The sequence below is a fragment of the Hemitrygon akajei genome, chromosome 13 (genome assembly GCF_048418815.1).
Source record: "Hemitrygon akajei chromosome 13, sHemAka1.3, whole genome shotgun sequence".
In the NCBI taxonomy this organism is placed as follows: domain Eukaryota; kingdom Metazoa; phylum Chordata; class Chondrichthyes; order Myliobatiformes; family Dasyatidae; genus Hemitrygon; species Hemitrygon akajei.
The window spans coordinates 103,419,971-103,447,373 of NC_133136.1; the positions used below are offsets into that span (position 1 = coordinate 103,419,971).

General features: G+C 38.4%; 2 protein-coding genes across 2 annotated transcripts; both read left to right on the top strand.

Moving 5' to 3' along the window:
* The first annotated feature begins 863 nt into the window (after window positions 1–863).
* On the top strand, window positions 864–5,407 carry LOC140737540 (alveolar macrophage chemotactic factor-like). Its single transcript, XM_073063988.1, has 5 exons — window positions 864–898; window positions 1,886–2,035; window positions 2,615–2,747; window positions 3,262–3,345; window positions 4,045–5,407. Exons 2-5 carry the CDS (start codon window positions 1,975–1,977, stop codon window positions 4,100–4,102), a joined length of 336 nt encoding a protein of 111 aa, XP_072920089.1. The 5' UTR covers window positions 864–898; window positions 1,886–1,974; the 3' UTR covers window positions 4,103–5,407.
* Window positions 5,408–13,544: 8,137 nt separating this feature from the next.
* Window positions 13,545–17,355, top strand: LOC140737541 (alveolar macrophage chemotactic factor-like). Its single transcript, XM_073063989.1, has 4 exons — window positions 13,545–13,654; window positions 14,563–14,695; window positions 15,210–15,293; window positions 15,993–17,355. The coding sequence occupies exons 1-4, from the start codon at window positions 13,594–13,596 to the stop codon at window positions 16,048–16,050; spliced, it is 336 nt and encodes a 111-aa protein (XP_072920090.1). The 5' UTR covers window positions 13,545–13,593; the 3' UTR covers window positions 16,051–17,355.
* Window positions 17,356–27,403: the final 10,048 nt, after the last annotated feature.

Below are 27,403 nucleotides of genomic sequence, written 5' to 3' on the forward strand. Positions count from 1 at the left end.
AAAGATATGCCTGGTATTGGGATCCTGTTGGAGATGCTGGAAGTACAGCAGTACTGTACAGCAGCTTCGATATCAATGTGATCCTTGAGCCTGATGGTTTTTAGCAAGAGTTGAAATATCTGTTTCAAGCTATGACAGCAAAAGCTTCAAGTCACCTAGCATAACAAAGTCCAAATGGTTTATTTTTTTTGTGAGTGTGTGGTTCACTGCACTGAAGCTTCTTTTAACAAGGTAGAAAGATGGAAATGCAATAAAGAGCAGTTTGGCTTTTCTCCAAAGACCGGGAAACTTCATATGACAGTGTAGCTACACTGAGCACAAAAAGAGACATTTTTGAAAAGCAATTCTGAATTTCAATAATTTCTTTTTGCAAGCTCTCTTCCTGTTCCTCCATCCACTTGCAAAAAAATGACTTAATTACTCAGTTCGGTATTTTTTTGATTGTTCAGGTCCTTAAATCGATTCAGAAAATCCTTCAGTGACTGCAGGTGTAAGCAGTACTATTGCAAATCACCATCTGTGAAAGAGAGTACCATACTTTTCATGCAGGGGAACTGTGAGAACATTCTTCTCCCAATGGCTTGCTTACATATTTCCAATTTTCCAATAAAAGTGGACACTGCACTTCTTGCCAGGATTAAATTGATATTCTCACCCTGCAGTTCCATATCTGCGCTAAACTGAAGCGGTGATCTGTAAGTAATGGACTTTGATTCAGATGCAATGATGCCTGGTTTCATGAACTTCAGTTCTGAATGCTAGTTGATTACTTTTATTGTTTGCACAATTTGCTTTTATTTCTCTCTGTACATTGGGTGTCTGACAGTTTTCTTCTGTTTTAATGGGTTCTATTGGGTTTCTTTGTTATGTAGCTGCCTGTAAGGAGACAAATCTCAAGGTTATATAAAGTACACATGCTTATAATAAATATACTTTGGACTTTTATGTAATCAAATTAATTGGAGGTATGGTTGGAGGGTTTCATGGTTTGTTAAACTGCATAATCCTTCATCGTTCCTTTATGTTTTCTGGTTCACTGTTTCACATTCAGCTTCTAAACCTCTATTCCGTCTTTCTGATCTTCTTGGAGATAATAGTCAGCCAGTAGGAGGCAATGGTCAGTGACATGAGTTAGGTGGATATGACTGTAAGTACTTGGGCTACAAACTCGGAAACTGTCAAGGATCAGACTATCTGGTTTTGACCAGATGTATTGCGATCTTACTCCATCTGCAGGATTGTTGGGTATTGCACAACCTAGCAACTTAATAGATACAGTGCAAGTGAATTAAAGACGCTGTTAAAATCGCTGCCCATCACAAAGATTTAGATTTCCACAGAATATAGTAATGGGAATTGCTGGAAATTGCTAGCCATTCATTCTACAGATTAAAGGCAGTAATGAGTCAAATGTACATTGCATCTCTGTCAGAAAGCAAATAAAAAATGCAGGTTCTACAAATCTGTTTTTTTTTTAAATAACAAATTGCTGGAAACCTTCAGCAGGTTAAGCAATAGTTGTGGTAAGAAGAATAGTTAGTGTTTATGTGCCAGAGCACTGATCTCATAAGAAGAAGTGTTGAATTTGAATTTATATTGTTGAAGTGGCCAGAGAGACAAGCTAACACTCAGTGGCCAGAATGAGGAAAGTTGCACCAGCATATTGCTTTATGCACAGAGATACTGGAAACCAAGAAATATTTGTTTAGAGCTTATCTATAACTACAGTAACTATTTCTAAAATCAGGTGTAAATAAATCGAGAAAGTTCATCCTTCATCCTTGTATTGTTTTGGAAGAAATGATTCAAGACAAAAGTGCATGAACAATTATGCTTATGTCATGTTTTTTTTTCTCTGATGTCATAACTTCCTTTGTACTTGCAGATAAATACAAGTCTGATACGCCAAACCAAGACACTCTGAAGGTTGCCAGCTGCTGACTGAAGAACAAAAGTCATACAGACTTGCTGACGATGAAGACTCAGACCATGTTTCTGTTGGTGGCGGTAGCTGTAGTTTGCCTAGCTGCTCATGGTAAGTACTAGCCATGCAGTTTCAATTAAAACTGGAAGATTGGCAATTATGATTCACGAAGGATTTAATTGTTTCTGGAGCAAGATACATGTTTATGTTACTACTGCAAAGTAAGTGTGAATGATCATTGTAAATATTATTCAAAGACTTTCTCTTATTCAAAGTCCACTCTGTATCGAGCTGGTGCCCAAAACAGGATAGCAACCAATTCAATGAAATACTGATTTGTTTTGCAAATATTTTCTGTTAGCAGACAAGGTTTCTGTCAATGGCAGATACTCAAAGTTATGCTTCTTGCCTTTATAGAAAGCAGCAGGAAGACATGTATTTTCCCTTTTATTTGTGGATAAATTGATGAAGGATTGTGCATATTAAGAATAAGTAGGCCATTATATACATTTAGTAACTGCATAAGATTTTGGAGCAGTATGGGAATTAGGAAAACTTCATCTAAAACTGAATTTTCTATATTGTATTATTCAAGGAAGCAGTTTGCAACATGTCAGCAATTTCTTTCAGCTACTTTTAATTTCCTTGGCACCATTGTAGACCTTTCTTTTTCTTTTCATTTCGTAAAAGGATTGTGTGCAACCGGTCAAAAAATCACAAGATGCAGATGTGTGAAAACTACATCTCATCCCATTCATCCCAAAAAGTTTCAACATATCGAGATCTTTCCTCAGGGTCCCCACTGCAGTAAGGTGGAGATTGTGTAAGTACAAATTTCAGCCTCCTATAGTGAATCTAAGAATTTAAGTGCACAAGTCTGAAAAACTATAGTTTGTTTGATTTTTGCAGAATTAGCAGGTGGATTAATACATTTTACATTATCTTAAATAAGCTTCTCACACTGATAAGATTGAAATCACACATTTATGTCGACTCCTTACTCAGTAAGTGTGCGGAAATGTTGATATAAACATATCAGAATATATTTTAATATCTAAGTTTGTCCTTAACATGATCTATTTTCATTCAGTATTTTAAAACAACAGACCTTACAGCTGTATAAGGTATGCCTGTAATTTATCAGAATTTTACATCTGTTTGCATAATGGTCCTTCTTTCTGAAATTCCCATTGAATGTATTCGTTTATTGGCTGTCTTTTGTTCAACGTATGTTTTAAACCACTGTTCATATAAATTATGAAAGAAAACTCATTTACAGGAAACAGTGCCATATCATCTTTATTTTAACCAAAACATTTTCTTGTTGTGCATTACAGAATTACCCTGAAGTCAGGGGCAAAGGTCTGTGTGAATCCTGAAACCCAATGGGTCAAAAGAGTTATTAAGATCTTGATTGAAAGGTAAATCCTGTTCATTTTGGCAAAATTATTCACTTTTTTTGTATCATCTGAATTTTATTTGCATGCTGGACCAGTTATCTACACGTGCATAATGCACTAATTAAGTTCAATTAAGCACATTATTAATGTGAGAAAAATACATAGAATTATAGAATGTCTTTCAGGACATTAGAACAACACTTTACAGTACAGGTGATCCGGGTTCAATTCCCGCCACTGCCTGTAAAGAGTTTGTACCTTCTCCCTGTGTCTGCATGGGTTTCCTCCCACAGTCCATTGGTAGGTTCATTGGTCATTGTAAATTGTCCTGTGACTGGGCTAGGGTTAAATCGGGAAATAGTTGAGTGCTGTGACTCGACGGGCCAGAAGGGCCTATTTTGCACTCTACTTCAAGAAATAAATATTTCAAAAGTCATTGCAGCCTTTGTGTTATCACAGTTGTTACATGGAAAACACAGTAGCCTATTGCGCTTGGCAAGTTGCCTTGTGAACATGATCAAATAATTTATTTTTATTTCAGTCGTCTGAAGAATAAGCCATTGTGATAATACTGATAAAGTATTGAATCTTCTATGTCCACCCAAGTGAATACTTTAATGTCTGATCTCCCAGCAGAAATCAATAGGTATCTGGTAAATTTCAATTACAACCAAACTAATGTTTCAAACTCACTTTATCTCTCATTCTGGTATTTCCTAGAAAGAAAAGCGATGAAGCCTCTCTGCCAACCACTGAAGCAAGTCTATTGGCCGAATGAAACAAAGTGTCCCTTGCAAAAAGCAGATTAATGAGCCAAACTATTGTCGTTAAAGCACATCGTAATAGTCCTGTCCATAGCTGAAATGTTCTGTTTGTCTGTTGACTACATACATGGAAATGTATGAAATCCTCACAAATCTTTGTCATTTGTTCATTGTCTTTAACTCCTCTATGTAGCACCTGAGCCATAAATTTTAATATACCAATATATGTTTGTCAATAATTTACACTGATACAAGTGTAGAAATGCAATGGAATTTTATTTTTTATTGTTGATAAATATCAAACAATTATTTCTTCAATAGAGTTAAATCGATGGAATGCTTGAAGATGCATGTTTTAAGCTATTAAATTTGAACAGTAAGCAGTGTTTGACTACTAGATGTTAAGGTTTATAGTGTAATTGGATGCAATGATAACATGAATTCAATGCATTGAGCTAGAACATGACGAGCTTCTTAAAAACAGTGAGTTAAAGTGTCTCTGTTTATGAGAGGGGCAAATGTGTTTACTTTCTGTTGGGGCACCTCGAATATCTCCATCCCTCCCCCTCAGCCCCAACTACCAGAAGCCAAACAACAGAAAGAGCATTGTGTCACTGCTGGAGGAAGCCAGGAGGATTGAATTTTGTGGCTGTGTGGGGTAGTCTGGTTTGAAAAGGTGATCATGATCAGTTGGACATGAGGTGAGTGGGTATAGCTTCAGGAACACGTAAAGAGCAACTAACTTCTCTGAAAACAAAAGCAGAAGCATTTTGGAGGGAAATGGAGACAAGGAAAAACACTTAACTTGGGGCCTACCCAGAAGGGAAAATACACAGTCCCTCTTTTAGGCTCAACCTGTATCAGCATGCAAAACCCACATCATCTTTCACAAGCATGAATTGATCATCAATGATCAGGTTTATTATTAAAATCACCTGAATCGTAAATTTCTAGCCCATTCTTCCATGTCCTGAATGGAAGGTAGCACCTGATAAATTGTTACACTGTTAGAAACCATATGACAAATTATTTTGTAACCAAGATTTTATAGTTTAAATAGTTGAAGGTGCATTTATTAATTAGACTGTGTTAATGTACAATTGCAGTAACTGCTCTTTTTTTTTCAATATTTCATTCCACTTTTGTATGTATAAGTCCTTACACATATACCTGGGTTATGTTACCACTATGAGTGTAGAATGTGAGTGTATGTGTATCTTCAAAACCAGTGTAACAATTGATATAAATGTTGATGCTTTGATAAACCATGCACTGCTCTTAATTATCTACACTCAATAAAGTCTTTTATTTTGAAGCTCTATCCTTGTCAATCACTCTACTGACCAGTAATGTAATGTACAGATCCTCAGTGTAAAGACCAGTATAGGTTGTTGCTGCTTGGGGAAGTAGCAGGGCACAAACAGAATGCAAAGTTTGTGAGGTGAATTTTCAGTTCCCAACCTGGGGGCCACAGACACCTCAGTTAATAGTAGGAGTCCGTGGCATAAGAAAAGTTTGCAACTCCTGAGTTACAGTAACATTAATGATAGGCAGTGGACAATGTGCATTTGGTGATTAACCTGAGAAGTATCAGAAGCCTCAATGATTTACCCTGTGGCCAAATAAGTTGAGATATTCTTGAGCATGAACAGTATAGTCGGGGCCCCGAAGGCAGAAAGGAGGTTTAATATTACTATCACATGAGCTAGAGACATTCGGATCATCTGTGAATTTATTAACTTTGTAACATGAGGCTCCTTACAAGAATGTTGTGAAAATTTTGAGATATTTTAACAAAGTGTCTTCAAAAGTTTTAAGAGTTGCAAATTAAACAACTGCAACCAGTGACCAGAAAGCACATATGCTAAAACATGAGATTTTCAGATATTTTAGATCACGTGCTATGGCTTCAATAATGTGTGCTGTTAGCAAAACAGGATTCAAGCAAAACTCTTTGAACTTAAACTTCAAAGGAGAGAGAGAAATAGCCATCAGTGTGGAAATATTAAGCAGAGTTGCTGAAGGCACTATGCTAAGGTGCAGATGGGAAGCAAGTCCACAGAAATTATAGTGACACCATGATCATCCACAATCAGGTCACGCGGATGCTGTAAATGCAAGTAGATAAAATGAGTAAACTCGTCATGTATTCTCTGGAATTAAGAAAAGTAAAATAATATCCCATTAAAGCTCACAGCATTCCTATAAGACTGGAGCCAAGGAGGCTATTTTCCCTGTTGAGTGTATAGGAATTGGTTACAACCCAAATAAAGGATATGGAGCGAGGGAGGCTGTTTCCCCTTTTGTGGAGAATATAACGAGTGGATACATCCCCAAATAAAGGATAAACTATATATAATTTAGATGAGGAGAAATTTCTTCACAAGGCTGTGGGGTGATTAATCCTCAAAATTTTCAATCCCTGGATAAATGTGGAAGCTCAATCATCTGTTAGACCCAAATTCTGATGCCTGAGCAATAAGGAAATCAAGTGACATGAAGATAATTGCAATAAAAGTTTAGTAAGAATCTTGTCTGGTTCTGCTCCACTTTTGCATGTTCTTATGCACAGGGCATATTGAAGTGCAAGCTGCAGAGGAGGACCTGGATCTGTTGACAAAGATAGTGGTCCTTGTGTGTCTCAACTTCATAGGATACATTTGCGGGGTGGCATGCTAGCATAGTAGTTAGCACCAGCAGCCACAGCCTGTAAGAAGTTTGTATGTTCTCCCTGTGACCTCACAGGTTTCCTCCCATTTCTCTGGTTTAATCTAATAGTCCAAAGTCATACCAGTTGGTAGGTTAGTTGGTCATTGTAAATTGCCCCCTGATTAGGCTAGGATTAAATCTGGGGGATGCTAAGGGGGGATGCCTAGAGGGCCAGAAGGATCTACTCCACACTGTATCTCAAAAAATAAGTACAAAATATAGACCAATATCTTTGTGGTAAAATCCATACAATGGAAACAGGGCAAAGTCATGGAGACAGGTATGAGAAATGGAATTTACTGGGAGAAATGAATGAATGAATGAATAGGAGATTCATAACTGTACACTGATAATTATACACAATGATCCAAGCAAGTTGTTTTATCATGAATCACATTGTCTATCACAAATACCTCAAATATTTTCCTTAACACAAGAGTAACCTGCTGATGGACACACATACAAGAAGTTCAAAGTACATATTCATGTCACCATATACTGCCATGAGATTCATTTTCTTATGGCAATTCGTAATAGAACAAAGAAACACAATAGAATCAACAAAAATCTATATACAAACATAAATGGACAAACAACTATCATGCAAAAAACTACAAATGGTACAAATAAAAAAACAAAAACAAAAAAACAATAAGTGAACAAATAAATAAATAATATTGACATGAGTTGTAGAATCTTTGAAAGTGAATCCATAGTTTGTGGAATCAGTTCAGTATTGGGGTGAGTGAAGTTATCCACTCTGGGTCAGAAACCTGATGATTTACGAGTAATAATGGTTCCTGAACTTGGTGGTGTGTCACCTAAGGCTCCTGTACCTCCTGTCCGATAACCACACGGATAGAGAGAATGGCTTGGATGGTGGGAGTCCTTGATGATACACGTTGCTTTCCTACAGCAGTTCTCTTTGCAGGTGTGTTCAATGGTGGGGAGGGCTTTATCTGTGATGGACTGGGTTATGGCATAGACAAACTTTTGGTTCACCTGTGCACACTTACGCATCCAGTTACCTATTGCTGGTAAATGGATTCAAAAACACATGCGGACCACAGATTGCCAAAGATCTAATGATAGGGAACCAAGATCTTTGGGGAAATTGAACAGCACTGAATGGCCAATTTTACCATAGGTAGATTTAGAAGAATCAATAAAGTATACATTTTGAGAATTTACAAGTGTTTTTTTTTATTAAACACACACATTTACTGTGTTAACTGTTCAGCTGTCTGGTTGCAAAGGCAGTTAATTCACCAGTGGGTTGATGTGGCAATACCTTCAGAAAGTCATCGTGAGATGGAAAAGCAAAGTTGCAGAGGACAACATGAGGAGAGCCAGAAATTCAGATCAAGGTGAAACACTGTAAAATGAAGAATAAGCCATTTTGTTCAATGCATCATTTGGACAGCAGATAATTACACGGCACAGCAAGTAGTTTAGAAGAGGAATCTGACTGGCTCAAAAGTTACAAGAAAGCCATTTCACTGGAAAGTTAGGCCAACAGATGTAATGTGGCAAAAATCCACATAGGGTGAAAGGCAGTAAGCTTGGTGCAGAATTTGTAGCAAGTTCTGAACGAGGCTGTTTGAATCTTGAGAAAAACTGCATGATTTAGAAAACCTGACATTCACTGAATTACTAAATAACTAATTTAAGCTCAGGATGACGTGAATGATTTGGAGGAGGATTGTAATATGCCATGCAGGTGAGTTACTCGCTCCAAAGGTCCTGTGAAATATATATTCTTCAGTCCTCGATATAAATTGTCTCCAGACATTTTAACATAAGAGCAGAACAGGCAGTTGAAAGCAACAATGACTAACACGAGTCCACTGGAAAATATCGAGAGAGGGAAGGTTAGAGCAACAACTTTCTATCTACACAAATTTTGAGTCTCCCCTTTCAAAGGGAATCTGGTGGTCCATGTTGCAGTAATATAGCAGTAATCAGTATGTCCACATACACGTATACTATCTGATTTAGTGTGCTAGCATGGCATTCACGTTGGTTGTTAAAACCCCGTTTATTGAGAGAAGTGCAGTGTATTCTCTAAACAAAGGAATAGTCGATGTAACAATTGTCATGCTCAATCGGTGAATGGTACCAAGATAAAGATGACACATTTACTCATGAAATGGCAGATAGACACCAACACACACCAACTGCTGGAGGAACTCAGCAGACCAGGCAGCATCTATAAAGAGTAAACAGTTGACATTTCTAGTATTTGCAAGTTCTCTGCCTGAAACATTGACTGTTTACTCTTTTCCATAGATGTTGCCTGGTCTGCTGAGTTCCTCCAGCATTTTGTGTGTGCTGCCTGGATTTCCAGAATCTGCAGAGATTCTAATGTTTGAGACAGACACCAACACTACTTAATGGAATAAACAAAAATACATTAAGTAAACCTACGGGATGTAAAGTGTAACAAGTTATGTGAAACTTGGACTGACTAGAGAGATTAAAACACTGAGAGAAAGAGAGGGGTTGGGCCCAGCTGCTTGGTTCAGTATGGTTAAAAACTCTCAACGTCCAAGGACAAGAACTTCATTCAACATCAACACGTGCACTCTGTTGGAAGCCTGGACAGTGAGATGCTGACTGGGACATTCCAGGCTACAGGAGTACATGCTGAAGGATGTACTGAAGCTTGGTGCAGCCAATGATTAGGTTTTATGGGGAAGAAACACAGTCTAGTGTCCTTCCACTACCAGATATTGAAATATTGAATATTGGAAGTGTGTATTAACTGGGGGGGGGGAGGGGGCAGGCACATGAATGGCAATGGTGTTAAGGTTAAAAATAAGTGTTTACATTATCATACGTAATGAACAAATGACACTAAAAACGTAAATACTTCTTGTACTGTGGTTTTCTCATTCTACAGTAGAAATACTTCATTATCAATTATTTTGAGCACTGGTCATCTGAGATCGGTTAATATCAAAAACCTCAAAATAATTGGAGCTTGTCACAATAGAATAAATTAATTTGACATGAATATAAGCTCTTGATTATTTAAAAGCAAGATTCCTTTTGGGAAACACACACAAACTGCTGGTGGAATGCAGCAGGCCAGGCAGCGTCTATAGGAGGAAGTACAATTGACGTTTCAGGTCGAGACCCTTCGTCAGGACGAATAGAAAAAAGAGATAGTAAGAGATTTGAAAGTGGGAGAGTAGGGGGGAGACCCAAAATGATAGGAGAAGACAGGAGAGAGAGGGATGAATCTAAGAGCTGGGAAAGTGATTGACAAAAGGGATACAAGGCTGGAGAAGGGGAGTATCATAGGATGGAAGGCCTTGGAAGAAAGAAAGGGGGAGGGGACACCAGAGGAAGATGAAGAACAGGCAATGAGTTATTCTGAGAGGGAAAGAGAGGGAAAAAGGTTAGGGATGGTGTAAGAAGGGGAGGAGGGGCATTAATGGAAGTTAGAGAAATCAAAGTTCATGACATCAGGTTGGAGGCTACACAGACGGAATATAAGGTCTCGTTTCTACAACCGGAGTGTGACTTCATCTTGACAGTAAAGGAGGCCATGGATAAACATATCAGAATGGGAATGGGATGTGGAATTAAAATGTGTGGCCACTGGGAGATCCTGCTTTCTCTGGTGGACAGAGCGTCAGTATTCAGCGAAACAGCCTCCCAGTCTGCATCGGGTCTCACCAATATATAGAAGGCCACACCGGGAGCACCAGACGCAGTATATCACACCAGCTGACTCACAGGGGCCCTGAATGGTAGTGAGGAAGGAGGTGTTGGGGCAGGTGTATCGCCTGTTCCACTTGCAAGGGTAAATGCAAGGAGGGAGATCAGTGAGGAGGGATGAATGGACAAGTGAGTCACATAATGAGCAACCCCTGCAGAAAGCAGAAAGTAGGGAGGGGGTGAGGTGGAGGAGGGAAAGATGTGTTTTGTGGTGGGATCCTGTTGGAAATGCCGGAAGTACAGCAGTACTGTACAGCAGCTTCGATATCAATGTGATCCTTGAGCCTGATGGTTTTTAGCAAGAGTTGAAATATCTGCTCAAGCTATGACAGCAAAAGCTTCAAGTCACCAAGCATAACAAAGTCCAAATGGTTTCTGTTTTTTGTGAGTGTGTGGTTCACTACATTGAAGCCTCTTTTAACAAGGTAGAAAGATGGAAATGCAATGAAGAGCAGTTCAGCTTTTCTCCAATTTACTCAGTCCGGAATTTCCAGATTGTTCAAGTCCTTGAAACAATTCTGAAAATCCTTCTTCAGTGACCGCAAGTGTAAGCAGTACTCTTGCAAATCACCATCTGTGAAAGAGAGTACCATACTTTTCATGCAGGGGAACTGTGAGAACATTCTTCTCCCAATGGCTTGCTTACATATTTCCAATTTTCTTATAAAAGTGGACACTGCACTTCTTGCCAGGATTAAATTGATATTCTCACCCTGCAGTTCCATATCTAGAATGGTCATTTTGTCATGTGGATCGCCTAGGTGTGCCACATCTCCACATAGAAGTTCGATCTTGTTTCTGAAGCTCTTGATGGCTTTGAGCAAAGATTCAATCACAGTGTCTAAAAGATCAAAGAAACATTTTAAGCGGCAGCCTTTTGACAGCCAGTACACTTCAGTGTGAAGAAGCAAGCGTCCAAACTCTCATCATTATTTTGGTGCTCCAGCTGTTGCACAAGAATTCTATGTTCCTCAAGACCTGAGGTTTGATCAATTTATATTTTGAGCCAGATTCGAAAGGTCAGGTATGGGCTGAATTGAGGGAGTGGGGCCCGGGCATGAGACTGTATGGATGTGGCAGGGCCCCAGTCCAACAGCAAAGAACGACAAAAGCTTTGGACGATTTCACTTCTGGGCCAGATTGAAATGGTCAGGGTGTCGGGGCCAGAGGTTTACTCATCTCTGGGCTGAACTGAGGCTGTGATCCGTAAGTAATGGACTCTGATTCAGATGCAATGATGCCTGGTTTCATGAACTTTAGTTCTGAATGCTAGTTGATTACTTTTATTGTTTGCACAATTTGCTTTTATTTCTCTCTGTACATTGGGTATTTGACAGTTTTCTTCTGTTTTAATGGGTTCTATTGGATTTCTTTGTTTTGTAGCTGCCTGTAAGGAGACAAATCTCAAGGTTATATGAAGTACACATACTTTGATAATAAATATACTTTGGACTTTTACATAACCAAATTAATTGGAGGTATGATTGGAGGGTTTCATGGTTTGTTAAGCTGCATAATCCTTCATCATTCCTTAATGTTTTCTGTATCACCAGTTTCACATTCAGCTTCCATACCTCTATTCCATCTTTCTGATCTTCCTGGAGTTAATAGTCAGCCAGTAGGAGGCAATGGTCAGTGACATGAGTTAGGTGGATATGACTGTAAGTACTTGGGCTACAAACTCGGAGACTGTCAAGGATCAGACTATCTGGTTTTGACCAGATGTATTGCGATCTTACTCCATCTACAGGATTGTTGGGTATTGCACAACCTAGCAACTTAATAGATACAGTGCAAGTGAATTAAAGACGCTGTTAAAATCGCTGCCCATCGCAAAGATTTAGATTTCCACAGAAATCTAAAATTGTACAAGGCATTGGTAAGGCTGAATTTGGAGTATTGTGTACAGTTCTGGTCACTGAATTATAGGAAAGATGTCAACAAAATAGAGAGAGTACAGAGAAGATTTACTAGAATGTTACCTGAGTTTCAGCACCTAAGTTACAGGAAAAGATTGAACAAGTTAGGTCTTTATTCTTTGGAGCATAGAAGGTTGAGGGGGGACTTGATAGAGGTATTTAAAATTATGAGGGGGATAGATAGAGTTGGCATGGATAGGCTTTTTTCCATTGAGAGTAGGGGAGATTCAAACAAGAGGACATGATTTGAGAGTTAGGGGGCAAAAGTTTGAGGGTAACACGAGGGGAAATTTCTTTACTCAGAGAATGGTAACTGTGTGGAACAAGCTTCTGGTAGAAGTGGTAGAGGCAGGTTCGGTATTGTCATTTAAAAAAAATTGGATAGGTATATGGATAGGAAAGGAATGGAGGGTTATGGGCTGAGTGTGGGTCAGTGGGACTAGGTGAGAGTAAGCGTTCAGCACGGACTAGAAGGGCCGAGATGGCCTGTTTCCGTGCTGTAATTGTTATATGGTTATGTAAGTAGTAATGGGAATTGCTGGAAATTGCTAGCCATTCATTCTACAGATTAAAGGCAGTAATGAGTCAAATGTACATTGCATCTCTGTTAGAAAGCAAATAAAAAATGCAGGTTCTACAAATCTGTTTTTTTTTAAAATAACAAATTGCTGGAAACCTTCAGCAGGTTAAGCAGCAGTTGTGGTAAGAAGAATAGTTAGTGTTTATGTGCCAGAGCACTGATCTCATAAGAAGAAGTGTTGAATTTGAATTTATATTGTTGAAGTGGCCAGAGAGACAAGCTAACACTCAGTGGCCAGAATGAGGAAAGTTGCACCAGCATATTGCTTTATGCACAGAGATACTGGAAACCAAGAAATATTTGTTTAGAGCTTATCTATAACTACAGTAACTATTTCTAAAATCAGGTGTAAATAAATCGAGAAAGTTCATCCTTCATCCTTGTATTGTTTTGGAAGAAATGATTCAAGACAAAAGTGCATGAACAATTATGCTTATGTCATGTTTTTTTCTCTGATGTCATAACTTCCTTTGTACTTGCAGATAAATACAAGTCTGATATGCCAAACCAAGACACTCTGAAGGTTGCCAGCTGCTGACTGAAGAACAAAAGTCATACAGACTTGCTGACGATGAAGACTCAGACCATGTTTCTGTTGGTGGCGGTAGCTGTAGTTTGCCTAGCTGCTCATGGTAAGTACTAGCCATGCAGTTTCAATTAAAACTGGAAGATTGGCAATTATGATTCATGAAGGATTTAATTGTTTCTGGAGCAAGATACATGTTTATGTTACTACTGCAAAGTAAGTGTGAATGATCATTGTAAATATTTGAGAAGTATATGATTGTGCCATATACTGTTTGAATACTTTCATAGAAATAGTTTGTATCAACTTCTCATTTACTGTCTCATATATGAAATAAAATCCATTATACCTTAAACATCCAATAAAATTAATCTATGTTGGCACTACTCTGATTATAAAGAATTAAAATAGCTGACCTTTTCGGGGAGTTTCAGTGGCCGATTATAAAGCCTTGAGATGAGTCATTGTAGATAAGATTGGATCCAATCAAGCTGGTAATCTAGACTGAAGTGAGTAGCAATCACCACTGATAATTTATCATGTTGTTACGGTATATTTTCATCTACAGTTCCAAATTATTCAAAGACTTTCTCTTATTCAGAGTCCACTCTGTATCGAGCATGTGCCCAAAACAGGATAGCAACCAATTCAATGAAGTACTGAGACCTGTTTTGCAAATATTTTCCGTTAGTAGACAAGGTTTCTGTCAACGGCAGATACACAAAGTTATGCTTCTTACCTTTATAGAATGCAGCAGGAAGAGATGTATTTTTCCCTTTTATTTGCTGGTAAATTGGGGAAGGATTGTGCATATTAATAGGCCATTATATACATTTAGTAACTGCATAAGATTTTGGAACAGTATGGGAATTAGGAAAACTGCATCTAAAACTGAATTTTCTATATTGTATTATTCAAGGAAGCAGATTGCAACATGTCAGCAATTTCTTTCAGCTACTTTTAATTTCCTTGGCACCATTGTAGACCTTTCTTTTTCTTTTCGTTTCGTAAAAGGATTGTGTGCAACCGGTCAAAAAATCACAAGATGCAGATGTGTGAAAACTACATCTCATCCCATTCATCCCAAAAAGTTTCAACATATCGAGATCTTTCCTCAGGGTCCCCACTGCAGAAAGGTGGAGATTGTGTAAGTACAAATTTCAGCCTCCTATAGTGAATCTAAGAATTTAAGTGCACAAGTCTGAAAAACTATAGTTTGTTTGATTTTTGCAGAATTAGCAGGTGGATTAATACATTTTACATTATCTTAAATAAGCTTCTCACACTGATAAGATTGAAATCACACATTTATGTCGACTCCTTACTCAGTAAGTGTGCGGAAATGTTGATATAAACATATCAGAATATATTTTAATATCTAAGTTTGTCCTTAACATGATCTATTTTCATTCAGTATTTTAAAACAACAGACCTTACAGCTGTATAAGGTATGCCTGTAATTTATCAGAATTTTACATCTGTTTGCATAATGGTCCTTCTTTCTGAAATTCCCATTGAATGTATTCGTTTATTGGCTGTCTTTTGTTCAACGTATGTTTTAAACCACTGTTCATATAAATTATGAAAGAAAACTCATTTACAGGAAACAGTGCCATATCATCTTTATTTTAACCAAAACATTTTCTTGTTGTGCATTACAGAATTACCCTGAAGTCAGGGGCAAAGGTCTGTGTGAATCCTGAAACCCAATGGGTCAAAAGAGTTATTAAGATCTTGATTGAAAGGTAAATCCTGTTCATTTTGGCAAAATTATTCACTTTTTTTGTATCATCTGAATTTTATTTGTATGCAGGACCAGTTATCTACACGTGCATAATTCACTAATTAAGTTCAATTAAGCACATTATTAATGTGAGAAAAATACATAGAATTATAGAATGTCTTTCAGGACATTAGAACAACACTTTACAGTACAGGTGATCCGGGTTCAATTCCCGCCACTGCCTGTAAAGAGTTTGTACCTTCTCCCTGTGTCTGCATGGGTTTCCTCCCACAGTCCATTGGTAGGTTCATTGGTCATTGTAAATTGTCCTGTGACTGGGCTAGGGTTAAATCGGGAAATAGTTGAGTGCTGTGACTCGACGGGCCAGAAGGGCCTATTTTGCACTCTACTACAAGAAATAAATATTTCAAAAGTCATTGCAGCCTTTGTGTTATCACAGTTGTTACATGGAAAACACAGTAGCCTATTGCGCTTGGCAAGTTGCCTTGTGAACATGATCAAATAATTTATTTTTATTTCAGTCGTCTGAAGAATAAGCCATTGTGATAATACTGATAAAGTATTGAATCTTCTATGTCCACCCAAGTGAATACTTTAATGTCTGATCTCCCAGCAGAAATCAATAGGTATCTGGTAAATTTCAATTACAACCAAACTAATGTTTCAAACTCACTTTATCTCTCATTCTGGTATTCCTTAGAAAGAAAAGCAATGAAGCTTCTCTGCCAACCACTGAAGCAAGTCTATTGGCCGAATGAAACAAAGTGTCCCTTGCAAAAAGCAGATTAATGAGCCAAACTATTGTTGTTAAAGCACATCGTAATAGTCCTGTCCATAGCTGAAATGTTCTGTTTGTCTGTTGACTACATACATGGAAATGTATGAAATCCTCACAAATCTTTGTCATTTGTTCATTGTCTTTAACTCCTCTATGTAGCACCTGAGCCATAAATTTTAATATACCAATATATGTTTGTCAATAATTTACACTGATACAAGTGTAGAAATGCAATGGAATTTTATTTTTTATTGTTGATAAATATCAAACAATTATTTCTTCAATAGAGTTAAATCGATGGAATGCTTGAAGATGCATGTTTTAAGCTATTAAATTTGAACAGTAAGCAGTGTTTGACTACTAGATGTTAAGGTTTATAGTGTAATTGGATGCAATGATAACATGAATTCAATGCATTGAGCTAGAACATGACGGGCTTCTTAAAAACAGTGAGTTAAAGTGTCTCTGTTTATGGGAGGGGCAAATGTGTTTACTTTCTGTTGGGGCACCTCGAATATCTCCATCCCTCCCCCTCAGCCCCAACTACCAGAAGCCAAACAACAGAAAGAGCATTGTGTCACTGCTGGAGGAAGCCAGGAGGGTTGAATTTTGTGGCTGTGTGGGGTAGTCTGGTTTGAAAAGGTGATCATGATCAGTTGGACATGAGGTGAGTGGGTATAGCTTCAGGAACACGTAAAGAGCAACTACCTTCCCTGAAAACAAAAGCAGAAGCATTTTGGAGGGAAATGGAGACAAGGAAAAACACTTAACTTGGGGCCTACCCAGAAGGGAAAATACACAGTCCCTCTTTTAGGCTCAACCTGTATCAGCATGCAAAACCCACATCATCTTTCACAAGCATGAATTGATCATCAATGATCAGGTTTATTATTAAAATCACCTGAATCGTAAATTTCTAGCCCATTCTTCCATGTCCTGAATGGAAGGTAGCACCTGATAAATTGTTACACTGTTAGAAACCATATGACAAATTATTTTGTAACCAAGATTTTATAGTTTAAATAGTTGAAGGTGCATTTATTAATTAGACTGTGTTAATGTACAATTGCAGTAACTGCTCTTTTTTTTTCAATATTTCATTCCACTTTTGTATGTATAAGTCCTTACACATATACCTGGGTTATGTTACCACTATGAGTGTAGAATGTGAGTGTATGTGTATCTTCAAAACCAGTGTAACAATTGATATAAATGTTGATGCTTTGATAAACCATGCACTGCTCTTAATTATCTACACTCAATAAAGTCTTTTATTTTGAAGCTCTATCCTTGTCAATCACTCTACTGACCAGTAATGTAATGTACAGATCCTCAGTGTAAAGACCAGTATAGGTTGTTGCTGCTTGGGGAAGTAGCAGGGCACAAACAGAATGCAAAGTTTGTGAGGTGAATTTTCAGTTCCCAACCTGGGGGCCACAGACACCTCAGTTAATAGTAGGAGTCCGTGGCATAAGAAAAGTTTGCAACTCCTGAGTTACAGTAACATTAATGATAGGCAGTGGACAATGTGCATTTGGTGATTAACCTGAGAAGTATCAGAAGCCTCAATGATTTACCCTGTGGCCAAATAAGTTGAGATATTCTTGAGCATGAACAGTATAATCGGGGCCCCGAAGGCAGAAAGGAGGTTTAATATTACTATCACATGAGCTAGAGACATTCGGATCATCTGTGAATTTATTAACTTTGTAACATGAGGCTCCTTACAAGAATGTTGTGAAAATTTTGAGATATTTTAACAAAGTGTCTTCAAAAGTTTTAAGAGTTGCAAATTAAACAACTGCAACCAGTGACCAGAAAGCACATATGCTAAAACATGAGATTTTCAGATATTTTAGATCACGTGCTATGGCTTCAATAATGTGTGCTGTTAGCAAAACAGGATTCAAGCAAAACTCTTTGAACTTAAACTTCAAAGGAGAGAGAGAAATAGCCATCAGTGTGGAAATATTAAGCAGAGTTGCTGAAGGCACTATGCTAAGGTGCAGATGGGAAGCAAGTCCACAGAAATTATAGTGACACCATGATCATCCACAATCAGGTCACGTGGATGCTGTAAATGCAAGTAGATAAAATGAGTAAACTCGTCATGTATTCTCTGGAATTAAGAAAAGTAAAATAATATCCCATTAAAGCTCACAGCATTCCTATAAGACTGGAGCCAAGGAGGCTATTTTCCCTGTTGAGTGTATAGGAATTGGTTACAACCCAAATAAAGGATATGGAGCGAGGGAGGCTGTTTCCCCTTTTGTGGAGAATATAACGAGTGGACACATCCCCAAATAAAGGATCAACTATATATAATTTAGATGAGGAGAAATTTCTTCACAAGGCTGTGGGGTGATTAATCCTCAGAATTTTCAATCCCTGGATAAATGTGGAAGCTCAATCATCTGTTAAACCCAAATTCTGATGCCTGAGCAATAAGGAAATCAAGTGACATGAAGATAATTGCAATAAAAGTTTAGTAAGAATCTTGTCTGGTTCTGCTCCACTTTTGCATGTTCTTATGCACAGGGCATATTGAAGTGCAAGCTGCAGAGGAGGACCTGGATCTGTTGACAAAGACAGTGGTCCTTGTGTGTCTCAACTTCATAGGATACATTTGCGGGGTGGCATGCTAGCATAGTAGTTAGCACCAGCAGCCACAGCCTGTAAGAAGTTTGTATGTTCTCCCTGTGACCTCACAGGTTTCCTCCCATTTCTCTGGTTTAATCTAATAGTCCAAAGTCATACCAGTTGGTAGGTTAGTTGGTCATTGTAAATTGCCCCCTGATTAGGCTAGGATTAAATCTGGGGGATGCTAAGCAGCACACCCTAGAGGGCCAGAAGGATCTACTCCACACTGTATCTCAAAAAATAAGTACAAAATATAGACCAATATCTTTGTGGTAAAATCCATACAATGGAAACAGGGCAAAGACATAGAGACAATGTAAAAGATGGATTGACCCGATGCCAATGGGTGAATTGTACCAAGATAAAGATGAAACATTTACTCATGAAATGGCAGATAGACACCAACACACACCAACTGCTGGAGGAACTCAGCAGGCCAGGCAGCATCTATAAAGAGTAAACAGTTGACATTTCCAGTATTTGCAAGTTCTCTGCCTGAAACATTGACTGTTTACTCTTTTCCATAGATGTTGCCTGGTCTGCTGAGTTCCTCCAGCATTTTGTGTGTGCTGCCTGGATTTCCAGAATCTGCAGAGATTCTAATGTTTGAGACAGACACCAACACTACTTAATGGAATAAACAAAAATACATTAAGTAAACCTACAGGATGTAAAGTGTAACAAGTTATGTGAAACTTGGACTGACTAGAGAGATTAAAACACTGAGAGAAAGAGAGGGGTTGGGCCCAGCTGCTTGGTTCAGTATGGTTAAAAACTCTCAACGTCCAAGGACAAGAACTTCATTCAACATCAACACGTGCACTCTGTTGGAAGCCTGGACAGTGAGATGCTGACTGGGACATTCCGGGCTACAGGAGTACATGCTGAAGGATGTACTGAAGCTTGGTGCAGCCAATGATTAGGTTTTATGGGGAAGAAACACAGTCTAGTGTCCTTCCACTACCAGATATTGAAATATTGAATATTGGAAGTGTGTATTAACTGGGGGGGGGAGGGGGGCAGGCACATGAATGGCAATTGGGTTAAGGTTAAAAATAAGTGTTTACATTATCATACGTAATGAACAAATGACACTAAAAACGTAAATACTTCTTGTACTGTGGTTTTCTCATTCTACAGTAGAAATACTTCATTATCAATTATTTTGAGCACTGGTCATCTGAGATCAGTTAATATCAAAAACCTCAAAGTAATTGGAGCTTGTCACAATAGAATAAATGAATTTGACATGAATATAAGCTCTTGATTATTTAAAAGCAAGATTCCTTTTGGGAAACACACACCAAACGCTGGTGGAATGCAGCAGGTCAGGCAGCATCTATAGGAGAAAGCGTCAAGACCCTTCGTCAGGACTAACTGAAAGGAGAGATAGTAAGAGATTTGAAAGTGGGGGGGAGGGGGAGAACCAAAATCATAGGAAAAGGCAGGAGGGGGAGGGGTGAAGCTAAGAGCTGGGAAGTTGATTGGCAAAAGGGATACAAGGCTGGAGAAGGGGGAGTATCATAGGATGGAAGGCCTTTGAAGAAAGAAAGTGGGAGGGGACACCAGAGGAAGATGAAGAACAGGCAGGAAGTTATTGTGAGAGGGAAAGAGAGAGAAAAAAGTTAGGGATGGTGTAAGAAGGGGAGGAGGGGCATTAACAGAAGTTAGAGAAATCAATGTTCATGCCATCAGGTTGGAGACTACCCAGACTGAATATAAGGTGTTGTTCCTACAACCTGAGTGTGGCTTCATCTTAACAGTAGAGGAGGCCATGGATAGACATTTCATAATGGGAATGGAACGTGGAATTAAAATGTGTGGCCACTGGGAGATACTGCTTTCTCTGGTGGACAGAGCGTAGGTGTTCAGTGAAATGGTCTCCCAGTCTGTGTCGGGTCTCTCCAATATATAGAAGGTCACACCGGGATCACCGGACACAGTATATCACCCCAGCCGACTCACAGGTGAAGTGTTGCCTCACCTGGTTGACTTCAGGATTCGTTTTCAATTCTTTTTGGGAGTTAGTTAAAATTTGATATGAAACCAGTGTCACTTCTCCAAGTTTTGAAAGACCTTTTAAAACTAAAAGTAGTCAGTCAGAAGATAAGTTTATCTGAATTTTGGGGTGCCAAGTTATGTTCTTTTGAATTTCACAAAAATATTCTGGTCTATCATTACTTCACTCTCATTCCCTTTCAGACATTAGTAGCTGTTGACTCACCTGTCTGAATCCTGGAGGCTCAAAGTTGCTGACACTTTTAATATCTCTCCCCATTCCCGCACCATCATCTTCACTCTATGACAAACTAATGGAACAGCACTTCACTTTCTACATGGGTAGCTTACAAAAACAATGAATTTTCCATGTTAAGGTAAATGGCTCCTCCTTATTCTATTTCCTCTCTCCTTCTGATCTACCCAGTTCTTACTACACTCTACCCTGCCCCCATTGCTCTGTTTCTGTCCCCTCTTCACCTACTCTGTCTACCCATTAAACACACATATTCCTCTAACTGGGCTTCCCCCACCCTTCTCCCAGTTGTCCCATTTGTTGGCAGACTAGAAGAGACTGAACAGCATCTTTTAATAGATGTTCTGTCCTCCATAGGATTATGTTCTCCATTGCTTCTGAGCACAAGCTTAATTGTGCCTGCATGGGTTCTTTGAAAACATTCAATACAAATGTACAGACCAGATTTGCCATAACTTTGTTAATTCAAGTATAATTCCTTCTGAATGATCTTTGGGATTCCGATAACGTCATAAGAATTGTACTCAATATTTACAATGAAATTTTACAGAGACAATAGAGATAGCTTTGCTCAAGGGACAGTGAAAAGGAAAATTAAACTATAGTTAGCTTATACCCATGAGAATTCCCATTCTCCTGTGCAGGAGAATAAGGTTCACTGTTAAATTGGAGTATTAATGACCCCTCTGCTATACTGCAGCAGATTTCCCTCTAATTTCTACATCTACCCCATTTATAATTACAAGGTAGAAATACCCTGAATAGTTCACCTAAGGATGTCTATAGTTTGGTTTTCATCACACAATGGTGACCAATGTAAGAGCAGAAGAGATTCAGAGTACTCGTAAGGATGTGAACTATGGCTCTTTGGGCCACCTCAAACCTAGAGAAGTAAAAATTTACATGTTCCTTCTTGACTTCTAACAATCCTCTTCCTTCTATTTTTTCTTGATCTCCTAAACACCAAAGATATTCAAAGGTATTGCCTTGGTAACATTCAGGTGTAAGAATTTCTAACCCACAGTCTTACATCAATGGGTTTTCTGTAAGTTGAGCTTCAGGAGAGGAGCAACATATGTTGCAATACTGCTGCACAAACAATAATTCCACCCTTCCCAGCTGCAGGCTGATGATGGGAAACACAGCTCTCACACACTCTGCACAACTGCTTCTGGCAATATTCCCAACTAAAGAATAAACTAAATATGAAATAAAACAAGGATAGGAGCAACAGAAGCAAAGATATAATGTTGAAGCTTTATAAAGCACTGGTGAGGTCTCACTTGGAGTATTGTGAGCAGCTTTGGGCTCCTTATCGTAGAAACTGTGCTGAAACTTTAGAGCAGTGGTTCCCAAACTTTTCTATGCCCCACACCCCTAGGAAATGTTTGATTAATGTTCGCACCCCCTACAAAAGTAATATCACATTTGAAGATGAAGAAGTCTAATTTCTAATATTTGAACCACATACAATGCTACGGGTGAACAAGTTGAACTTAAAAAAATAAGCTTTTAACTCAGTGTATAAAATGCAAATATAAATTGAGCAATTAGATTCTAATTTATTCAGAAAAAATTGCAAACAGTAAAATCAATCCCAATTGTGAACATAAAATTCAATTACTTCTTTGCTCCTGCTTCTCATTCATGATTTGGTCAAAACGCGAAACTTTCTTGCAGGTCTGCCTGTGGATTCAGGTGATTCCTAGATTTTGTCTTGATTGACAAAAGAGAACTGAATCCAGATTCACACAAGTATGTTGTTGCAAATGGAATGAGGACATGGAGTGCTTTTCCACCAAGTCTTGGGAACATATCCAGTGCTGCACACCAAAACTCCTCCAAAGTCTTGCTTTCAAATTGCATTTCAAGAGCTCGATTTGTCCGCAAATAAATAAGATCTTCCTTCAGCTCTTCATCATCTGACATTTTCTCCAAATTGTAGGAATATGGATTCATGATCCATTCTTCTGAAATCTTCAGGTCTGCAGCAGCAAAATATCCATCAAACAATTCTGACAGCATTTCCAAATGAGCCACGATTTCTTCACGCACAGTAGGAGTTATGCATCCAGCATCAACAACCATCTCTTCTAGTGAAGGAAAATTTGAGAGACTGCCTCTTTCCATCCTTCGACGCCAAAGACGTAACTTTTCTTTGAAAGCATTCTACTTTTCATAAGCCTTCAATATGTTTATCCCTTTTCCTTGAAGAGAAACACTCAGGTCATTCATATGAGTGAAAATATCAGCTAATTAAGCCAGCATTTGGGCGAATTCCTGTGATTCCATTGCCCCAACCAGATCACATTCACGTTCCTCCAGAAAAACTTTGATTTCTTCCCGCAGCTCAAAGAAGCTGGTTAAAGTTTGTCCTGGTGACAACCAATGGACTTCTGTGTGGAAAAGCAAAACTGAATGCTCACTTCCCAGACCCTCACAAAATGATTTGAAGATGCGATGGTTCAAAGCACGCCCCCGATCCAGTTGATGATCTTCACACAAGTATCAACGACTTTCTTCAAATTTGGAGGCAATGTTTTTGACGCCAAAGCATGCCAATGAAGAAAACAATGGGTAACTTGCAAGTCTGGAATTTCCTTTTTCATCAATGTAGAAAAGCCAGATTTATTTCCAAACAATGCAGGTGCCCCGTCAGTGCACACAGTACCAATGACTTTGATATCTATCTAAATCATGTTTGGCAAAGAAGTCTTTCACCAGCTGCATCACACCCTTTGCAGTTGTGTTTGTTTTCAGATCTTTACAAAGCAGGAAATCTTCCTTCACAGAACCATCATTGACATACCTCACTAACGTGACGAGTTGACTATAACTGGTGACATCAGTTGACTCATCCAACTGAATAGAGATTTTAAGAGGACTAGCTCTGACATCTGAGATGACTTGGTCCAAAATATCTTCACTCAAATCACTGATTCGGTTGTGAATGACATTATTTGATAGGGGCACCTGTTCAATTTTTTTTTCTTGCTTCTTTGCCCAGGATAATTGTTGTCATTTCCAGTGCACATGGCTTGATGAGATCTTCCGCAATTGTATGGGGCTTCTTGGATTTGGCCACTTTATATGCCACTTGGAATGCAGCAAGAAGTAGTGATTTTTCAAACAGAAACTAAACCTAATTTTGAAAGAGTTCCTTGTGAATCAAAACGAGCTCTTTTGATTTTCAATGACCCAACATCATGTCCTTCAACATCAGCTCTGCCATGCTTGTTCTTGAAGCACCCCAGGTTGGGTACCCCTGTTCTAACAGGAATTGACCCTAACCTGACACAGCGTAAATTCTAGGAGATCTCATCAAGGTCCTGCCATTGGTCTCCATGTGGAATGCAGACAATTGTGCAGGATTTCTAAAACACCATCATCATGCTGGAGGAAAAAGTGGCAATTCAACGTAAAACTACAGCATCTCCCAGCAAAACCTAAATGAAAGGGTCTGATCTGTGCCTCAGGCTTATTCCTGATGTGATCCTGGAGTTCCATCACATTTTGTGCCAGCGAGCATCACAGCCATATCTGTCGCATACAACCAAACAGTCTATGGCCAACGACTGGGCCTCAGGTGACACATCCTGTCACCTCATCAGCCTTCATGGGCATTTGAACTGCTGCAATTAGCTTGTGCAAACAGTGGCCTTTCAACATTTTCCAAATGTATTTGATAAAGTTAAATTTTACAGTAAAATTTGTTTGATAAATTAAATATTGATTAAAACAGACAAAACACTAAAACAATCACATGCCTTTCTATCCAAGTTTGCTGTGTGAAGTCATGTAATGCCAGTAATAAAGAGTGCTCAAAATGATTGGGCTCCTTCCAAGCCGCATTGCTGAGTCAAGTAGAGAGTGGGAGGCCGAATGTGGTGGCATCTGATCTCTCATATCTTCCTGACTTTGCTGCAATGTGTAAGCATAAAGTCAGGAGTGACAGCAGCACGATGAACATGTGGTTCTGTTCCAAATCAATAACAAAAGTACATTCCATTCGTTAATCTGAATATGAAACTCACTTGATCTCAAACTTGGTGGATTTATCTTCGGGAAAGGAAGCATTTTTTTCTCTAAAATGGGGAGATACATCCTTCTCAATCAATTCGGAGCTCCAGTTGGAAAATTCTACAATGAAAGTTTTTTTTTAAACTGTGGATGCTGGAATCCTGAAATAAAAACAGAGAATGCTGAACACACTCAGCAGCTTGCATGATACCTATGGAAAGGAAGACCAAGTTAACGTTTGAGGTCAAACACCCATTGTCAGATCTAATGAAAATTCCACAGACTGAACTTTTGATTTATTCACTTTGTGCTCAAAATGTACTGTAACGATATGGCAACAATGAATATAGAATTGAGACAGGTCTTTTTATAAATAAATTAAACATTTATTTAAACTCAGCTCAACAACAAATGGAAAGTAAACAAACGACTAACTTAACCAGAAGTTAACTGCTATACGACAATTCGAATAGATCTTAAAGCGATAAATGCGAACACAGTTCTTAAAGCGATAAATGTAAAAGTCCAAGTGATTTAGCCAGTCAATTAGAGAGACTTTCCTGAAGTAACGAATTCCTTGACGACGTGACGTTACTGTTGATCCAGATGAAATATGCCTTACCCGAAGGATTTACGATGAAGGAAAGAAAAACGGCTTAAAGGAACTGACCTTTTCCTTGGCAAATAACACTGCCCCAATCCTTTCTGCTCTTATAGCAGGGATTATCTCGGATGCAGATTACTATCTCTTTGAACGAGGATTCAATAAGGTCAACCCTGTATTACTGCCGACAACACCAACTTTACTCAATCCTTCGGGTTTTCCATACTTTGGTAAATTCTTCACTCTCCGACTGGACTAAAAATGGCAGCGTTGTGGCCAGACTGCTGGCAATAACCTTAGGAACTTAAGATAGAAAGTAAAACTCCACTTTCAAACAAAACTGCGTCATGAGGCGAATACGTAGCATTACGGAGTAACTGACGAATTAAACAACGAACTGACCTGCATCACAGTAAGGCTTTCCTGCTTTATACTTGTTGGAACAGGTATTCACATGACCTCTCACTGGCAGGAAAACTACATCATGTGACCTCACACTGGCGGGAAATTACATCACCCCACCATCACAAGACCATTATCTCATGCTTACCAGATACTCAATTACATCATGGTAATAAGACAGTCACAAGATACCCATGGGGTATGTAACAGTACCGATATATACTTCATAACTTCCCATCGGCATTGATAAAAAAATATCAAGTCCTTGGTCAAAGCTTACATATTTCAGGGAATACAAGGATTTGAACTTAAAGGAATTACTGTATTTAAAAACAAAGGAACAAATTAATAAATAAATTTAGTTGTTGAGAATAGACATGTGTTGACTTTTTAATAATTATCTTTATTAGACCTTAGAAAATTAAACATATTGCTGAATATTAAAAGGATAACAATGTCTGGATGACATCTTCAAGAACTGTTATCACAATATAAATTGCTTAATTTCTCATTAGTGAATTTTGAAAGCCGATGATCCATTATTATTTAAAAATATCTTTGCTTAGTTAGATTTTTGATTGTGCTTTTTTTTTAAAGCTGCATTGGATTCTGATTATCTTAAATTGTTATTTATTTTCCCTATTGCTTTCTGTGGCTACAAAATACATGGTCAATTTGAAACTTCATTGCAATGATGTTTGGCTGAATTCTGTTAACTTACGAGAAAGAAAACTCATGGTATTGTTGACTGTAATTTTAACTTTAAACTGGTGGGTTAGTAATTGCAGCAAGTAAATAAAATTTTGTTCTAGTATGGTATTATGTAATTTCTAAACTTTCCGGCACTAACTCGCTGTCAAATATTCGTGCTGCCTGCTGTACATCTATGCCCTTCTTTGTCACAGCATCTGTTATGGAATAAAAACAGATACTTATTAAAAGATAGCTCTACTTTTGCTATTTGCCTTTGTAAGTAGTGGCACGAATGAAAGTCATTTTGCTTCCTCTTTTTTTAATAAAATTTTTTGTGTACTCAGCAGGATTCATATAAATTTAAACCAAGATGCATTGAGTAAGTGTTGATCTCAGGATTCCCTCATTAGAATAGTAAGTCAGACTTTCTATTGAACACTGAATCACCAACTGAAATGTCAGTTGGTATGAAAAAAGTCAAAAGCTTTGAATTACATATTAACGAATGGCATGATGCTGCACTTTGGCCTCCAGCTGGATGAGAGTGCTGCTGGCTCTTGAGCGAGTAAAGATGAGAAAGTAGGCTCCTGATGGTTGACCTAAATGAAAATTTTGAAGTTGAAGAAGGTGGTACCGTACTCAGTGCTCTGGTTATGTTCCCAAAAACAAGTGTGCTGATGGATCAGTGCAAGCTGTGGTCATCTTAGTGTTATATACTTA